At 46.3% G+C, this 6,827-nt stretch overlaps 1 protein-coding gene across 1 annotated transcript; it reads left to right on the top strand.

Moving 5' to 3' along the window:
- Positions 1–391: 391 nt before the first annotated feature.
- tti2 (TELO2 interacting protein 2) lies at positions 392–6,340 on the top strand. Its single transcript, XM_043681347.1, has 8 exons — positions 392–464; positions 1,846–2,580; positions 2,954–3,140; positions 3,901–3,993; positions 4,625–4,806; positions 5,408–5,551; positions 5,650–5,812; positions 6,203–6,340. The coding sequence occupies exons 2-8, from the start codon at positions 1,895–1,897 to the stop codon at positions 6,281–6,283; spliced, it is 1,536 nt and encodes a 511-aa protein (XP_043537282.1). The 5' UTR covers positions 392–464; positions 1,846–1,894; the 3' UTR covers positions 6,284–6,340.
- Positions 6,341–6,827: the final 487 nt, after the last annotated feature.

Raw genomic sequence — 6,827 nt, 5'->3', positions numbered from 1 at the left:
TTACAAATGCACCAGTTTGTCAACTTGCTTTGCCACCTGCCAGCAGTGGGCATCTTCAGGAGTGAGGATGCAGCTTTGCCCCAAAGCCCTTCCCTGACAAAGAACATATCAATTTAAACTTGTAAGTTTCCTTTGTAATTCTAACCCATTCCTTTTGTTGCCTTTCGCAGGTGGGGTCGCAAGGCCCGGTTTGTGTTTGGGTTTTAAAGGAGGGCTGGGTCCACTGAGCTGGGGCTGGGAGTGGAGGCGGAACTAAAGTGCGGTGCTCGCGTTTCCCAGGGGGGTGGGAGAGTCGGTGACGACCAGTGCTGTGACGCGGTCCGCGGCCTATCCAGTCCGTGTGGAAAGAGCGGTGGGTGATGTTTTTTTTCCCTCTCCGTCGGTTGCACACGGCAAGAAACTCCCCTTTTGGATGGAGGGAGGCGGGGAGTTTCTGACCGGAAACGGGCTGGGCCGACAGGAAGGTCAGCGCCAGTAGCGAGGAGGAGGAGGAGGAGGGGGGCGGCCTTCGGGAGCTGGGCCCCAGGGCCTTCACTCTCTGTCTGTGTGTCTGGGCCTTGGCTCCTTCCCTTTGATCCAGACTCTCTGCCCTTTGGCCCGACCAGGAGGAGCTGGTGAAAAAAAAACCAGAGCTTTCTCCAACCCTCGTTGAAGATGGACAACAGGAAAAGGGATTTGATTGTAGAGAATGTGATTTAACCGTCAACCACCCCCCCCCCCCCCCACCCCACAATGCTGGGGCTGGGGCTGGGACCGGGACCATCCAAACTGCTCCAATGTACAACAGCCCTGCACTGATCCCACAGAGACAGAGAGCCTTCCCCTCCTCACGGATTGCTGGCTGAGGCTGCTGCCCCACTCCGTTCCCTGCATTTCATTTATTTTTGCCTGAGTGGATCATTTCCCACACAAGCAACTCTCCATCTTCGTTCCCTTCCCACCCCAAATAAAATTAGTTTTCGGCCCACTGTGTGGGCGAACTAGAGGTGTTTATTGGAACGTGAGCTGAGGGGTGGCTGGGAAGTAAAACTTCCCGCGGTGATCCTGTTATTCGAGGAGGGTGGTGGATCAGTCGGGGGTTGTGTAAAAAAAAAGCAACTTCTGGGAAATCACTGAATTTGGGATGCACCCCCAGGACAGGCCATTGGATTGGTGAACTGTGATGGTCTCATGCGTAATGATCTTGATGTGGAGGTGCCAGTGTTGGACTGGATGGACAAAGTTAAAAGTCACACAATGCCAGGTTATCGTCCCAACAGGTTTATCTGGTAGCTCCTGAAGAGGGAGCAGCACTCTGAAAGCTTGTACTTTCAAATAAACCTGTTGGTCTATAACCTGGTGCTGTGTGATTGTTAATGTAATGTTCTTGGTATCCCTTCGCAGAACATGGTCATGCAAAGGAATCGGATCAGATACGCAGATTACTGCACTCTGATAAGCGTGTTCTTCAAATTTTAAAACATCTCACTCATACTTTATTACATGAGGGTTTCAGTTACAAATCTAGGTTGCTGTCACTGTCATGCATCATTACCTGGTATGGCTCCAGTGTGGTTGACTTTTAACCGCCTTCTGGTAATTGAGGTTGGGCAATAAGTGCTGGCTGAGCTAGCTTGTGAACGAATTTTAAAAATTATGCAAAATCAATAGCAAAATAAATCAGGTGGTTTCTGTTTGAAGATTCTCAAAGCAGATTGAGAACCCGCTCAGTCATTGATAATGAGTAATAATCTGCAAACAGAAATGTTTAGCAGCTCAGTTTGCTTGGGTATTTCTTGCCTGGTACATGTGCTCTTGGATGACTAATGTTGCCTTTGGTCAAAAAGAATGCCTTCTTTTTCCCAGATTAAAGTATGAATTTCTGATAGTGGACCAAGCCAAAGAAAAAAGTACCATGGAAGATCCTTCAGAAATTATTCAGAAATTGCGCCTCGCAGGCAAAAGCAGGACTGTGGAAGAGGATTCTCATCAAAGAATACAAGTCCCAGCAGTCGAGCATGTTCTCAGGAAAATTTTAGGGGACTTGTCAAATGAGAAACTGATAAGACACAAAGGATCAGTTTTGGATGATGCAAGAGAATTGTTTCTACAGGCTGACCCTGCCTGGCTTCTTGACTGCTTCCAGAATGACATGTCAGACATTGTTCAAATCTATGTCAATTTCACAGCTGCCCTGATAGAGTACTCAGGATTGCCCAGATGTGAGACCGATAGTGGCGAATTACCTGACGATGCATATAACCTGACACCTGAGAGAGCCTGCAACGTGGCCCAAACCTTGAAAGCTCTCCTCTGGAAACTGCAGGCAAGGCCAGAGCAAATGACGCCTCACGTCACAACAGTTTTGCCAGACTCTGTTCTGAGAGCCATTTTGCCACATCTGGTTATTTTTTGTGCTACACACTGCGAAGAGAAGCCGTGGACCAATGCAGCATCTCGGCTGGCTGCAGACGAGCTGTTGGCAGCTGCAGTGCACGCTGTGGGGTGCAAGACTGTCATAGAACTCCTGTGTGGTGCAGAGGAGGAAGGCAGGGGAGCTCTGGGAGCTGTGCTGCACCTGATGAAACCACATATGAACAAGTGAGTCTGTTTGTTGGCACTGCTGCCTGTTTCGCCAGATGGTCTCTACTCTTTGATGGACCATGTAATTCACTTTGTTTGTCAGAGGGGTGGGGAAAGGTCAATGAATGGGCAATTCATCCCACTGCAGGTGACTTCTACACTGTGTGATTGTGCTGAGCTTTGTTGAGTATCTGTGCTGGTGCTCCAGCTGGAACTTACTGAGCATCCATCTCCTGCTCCAGGAAGAAAAAATGCAGTCTGTGTCCCTATCCTCCAGTAAGCATGCTTTCTCAAAACTGGATGTGACGAGTCACTACACAACTTGTAATTTTTTTTTGCTCCCAATTTTGAACAGAATACCACTAACTGATTTGTGTGTACATTTCTACAGAAACACCTGGAAGTCAAATCCAGCCACAAAACATGTATTTCGGTGGCTCCTGCAGAAGGTGAGGAGGCCATGGCTGGCTGAGCACCTGGATGTAGTGCTGCCCCCATCCCTCCTCTTCTCTGATGACTACAGGACAGAAAATAAGATACTGGGCGTGAGGTGCCTCCAGCACATCATTGACAATGTGGTACGTGGAGGCTGGAGATTGGGGAGTGTGGAGTGGGATGGATCTAGTGGAGGCCTGTGCATGACAAATTGCAGAGAAGAAATTCTGCTGGAGGTGTTTCTGACCAAATGCAAAACAAGGCTGACTTAGCGCAGGACCGAGAGCCCCACACTGTCGGAGCTGCTGACTATAAGATCAGATGTTAAACACAGTTTCATGTTTGCCCATTCCAAAGCTTTCCATGGAGGTGGAAGATTTAAAGGTACAGGACAAAGAATAGGAATTGTCCTATATCCCAGCTATCGTTTGTCGAGTTTAGTATTTATGGGAGCTTGCTGTGTGAAAATAATCTGTTGCATTCACTGCAGAACAGCAACAACACATCAGAAATAATTAAGTGAATGTAAAACACCTTCATATGTTTAAGATGCTGTATACATTAGTTCTTTCCTTTCTCAACTGAAGGGATGTTCTTTCCACTCCTGCAGTGCAGCACAAACAACCTATTACAACAGTAGTGCGTTGTGTGCACATGTCATGTTAGGGTTTGGGACAGGGAATTGTTCCAATGGATTCTAACAGTGAGCTCAGGAGACCATTGTCTTTCCTGTGGGAGAGTGAAGGTGTGGAGGACAGTCATGGGGCGGTTGGTGTTCGTAACAAGTACTTTTTTTGACTCAGTCATCCTCCTGTTCCTGAACCCTGACTGTTCTGTTGGTCTCGTGGACAGGAAGAGATTGCAAGTATCCCTGTGTTGACAGCTTTCTGCTTTGCGTTTCAGCCTGCTGCAGAGCTCCTGCAGTATAACCGAGCGCAGGTGGTATACCACGCTCTCTACAATCACTTGTATACTCCTGAGGCTTCGCTCATCCAGGTAAGTGTGTATCCTCACCTTATCTCCATTTATCTGAACATGCCACCTTAATCCCTGGGCCAGTAGTTACAGGCACCCAGCCTTCAAATCTTATCAAGTGTCTGTTTATTTGTACAGAACAGAAACGGAAGAGTGATAGATTAGTTGTGCAGCTAATGAACTGTATGTGACCACACAGATTGTGGAAAGACTGAAATGTTTTATCACTCCATATTAATGGTTCTGTTCTTGGTACACACTTAATCCAATTTCCATTAGACCATGAGTTTGGGAAGGCTGACATTGCTTCCTTCACCTTTGACTGGAATTACCAAGCCACGACTGGTCATCTCTTCACCTGTCAGTTCAAGGCCTGCTTCAGCAATTAACTTCTAAACTGTACTTTAATCTGAGTGGCAGTGTTTACTTTTCTATTTCAGTAGACATAATTCCAGTGGACATAATTCCAGTATCACACATGGGACCAGTTCTGACTGAAGGTCATCAGTCTGAGTTATGCCTTAGGTCTTTGTGGATGCTGCCTGATCTGCCAAAAAGTTCTTAGTTTTGGTTTTAGACATCTGTACAATTTTGGACCTGCACGACAAATGGCAGTGTGACTGACCCATAACTGGTTCCTTGTCTGTTTCAGAATGTGCTGTCCTGCTTACTTGACCTCCTTCCACTTCTTGAGAAATCACATGTCATTCGTGGGCAGCAGAGAGCCAATCGCTATGACAAAGTGTTCTGCCTCATTCTTACCCACATGGAGGTTGAAGACAAGATCCCTCTACGTCGAGTGTATGCCCAACATCTGCCCATTTTCACGGAGAGGTGAGAACTGCTGTATTTTATTGACAAGATCACTGTTCGATCATGCTGGTTCGTGTGGTGCCCGTTGAGGGAAGCAGTACATTCCTGCCACATTCCCCATGTGTCTCACACAGTCTCTCTCTATTCCTCAGTGGTTCTGAGCACAGCCCAGTCATGAAATGGAATCAGAGAGAGCCAGGGGCCGACCATTTGATTGTTCAAGGTCAGGTGAATAGCTCACTGCAATTAGTCTCTGGGTGTCCTCAAGATAAGGCTAGGGTGGGTGGAAATTGGACAGGGTTCCTGCGTATCACCAAGTAATCTGGTTGCAAAAATGTGTTCCAACATGTTAGATGAGGACAGAATAGGAACAGAATAATAACAGCTGACTGTGCTGATCTTTCACCACTTATTATACATTCTTATGCTGACTGAACTGTGGCCGAACCGACAAGTTAGTCATTCTGAAGGAGGGCAGGAAAACAAGGACAGCAGACACGAAAAATGCTGACCTCTCTTCCTCAATCTCTCTGAACAGTGAAGTTAAGGTTGTGTCTTTCACGTCCACTTGTCCTCCAACATCCAGAATACTGGTCACTCAGCACTCTGTCTATGTTGCCAGGTTGGGCATTATGGTCGTTCGCCACTTGAAGCGTTTGCAGAGAGTGATTCTGGGATACCTGGAGGTGTATGATGGACCAGAAGAAGCGGCCAGGCTCTGTGTTCTCCAAGCATTCCAGAGTATGATTCAACAGGCCTGGCCCAGGTACCAGCAAAACCAAAATGAACATTTGAGATTTTCATGCCTTATTCAGCCAGTTAAACCTCAACCGTAAACATTCTTTTTTTTTGTTTTTGAAACAGAATGTCCATGAGGCTGGAGGTTTTGCTCAAGTCTTTACTGAAATTCATATATGATATGGCTACTGACCAAGGTCCAACACCACCACGTGTGAAGGAAGAGCTGTTACAAGATGCCACCCACTGCCTGATCCTACTTAATCGCTGCTGCGAACGCAAAGTAACAGTAAGTTAATTTCTGGTGATCTCTTGTGGTGGGGGTAGGGTAGGCGTGGGGGAAAATTGCAAACGTTAGGGAAGAGAAACAAGCTCATTTTCAGAGAAGCTCCCTCAGTTAAAGCCAAAACACAGATTAACCATTATCTCATCCAACATGGCCTACAGACTGACAAATTGAACTTGAACTAACTCCTGTTCATCCATCAATGAAATTCAAAATGTACACATTTTATTTGAACAGAATGTCCACTATTTATTGTGGTTTGTTTAGCAAAGAATTTTGAATATTGAAACATTGTACCACTTGTGGGAACATTGCTTTGGAAATGCACTGACCTAAATCAGCCAACACACTCACTGCAGCAGGGGGTGGTTTAATCTGTTTTTGCTCTTTTAGGTTCTCCTGGAAGGAGTGCGCCAGAGCTGTGAGAATGCAACAGTACTGGACTGCCTGCAAAGGGTGCAGCAAGATGTGTAATAAGTCACCACCAGAACAGTAAATGTATAAAACCTTAATAAACAAAAGCAGAAAACATCACCAGTCTTTGTGTCTACCCTCATTGCAAATGCAGCTTTCAGGATAAACAATGCAAACTGGATCCGGGCATGGGGAATAATCTACCAAGTCACTACAGCCACATTAACATGTTTATTCATTACTGCTCAAGCTCAAATGTGTTGGTGCCAGACTTGGTTCGATGCCAGCACATTGTGAATCGTGCCATTTAAGAGAACAGCACAAAGCTGGCAACAATGTACTCCAGTGGCCTGTCACTTGAAGTCTCAACCTTGCTCTCCACACTGACTAATGAACAACTGCAACCTTACAGTGATGTGTTCAATGGCAATCCCCTTCCGTACTCTGAAGCTGATGTAAGCTCAGAGAAGGCACAACATGTGTGCTTGATGTCAATGCACAGGAAAAAGCCTTGAACTCTGAATCTAACTGTACCTAATCTGACCTAGGAGAGCTTGGTCACTACAATGAAAAACAGCCAAGTTTCCAAAACTTATCACGGCAC

The sequence above is a fragment of the Chiloscyllium plagiosum genome, chromosome 42 (genome assembly GCF_004010195.1).
Source record: "Chiloscyllium plagiosum isolate BGI_BamShark_2017 chromosome 42, ASM401019v2, whole genome shotgun sequence".
Lineage (NCBI taxonomy): Eukaryota > Metazoa > Chordata > Chondrichthyes > Orectolobiformes > Hemiscylliidae > Chiloscyllium > Chiloscyllium plagiosum.
The sequence above is the reverse complement of the archived record's forward strand: the minus strand, read 5'-3'. Positions and strand labels throughout refer to the sequence as shown.

What these genes read in the sequence shown, in the direction of transcription:
- tti2 (XM_043681347.1), top strand. Translation starts at nt 1,895, where the DNA reads ATGGAAGATCCTTCAGAAATTATTCAGAAATTGCGCCTCGCAGGCAAA. An exon ending in CTGAGGCTTCGCTCATCCAG is followed by an intron (nt 3,994 to 4,624) that starts GTAAGTGTGTAT and finishes TGTCTGTTTCAG; the next exon opens with AATGTGCTGTCCTGCTTACT. An exon ending in GCTGCGAACGCAAAGTAACA is followed by an intron (nt 5,813 to 6,202) that starts GTAAGTTAATTT and finishes TTGCTCTTTTAG; the next exon opens with GTTCTCCTGGAAGGAGTGCG.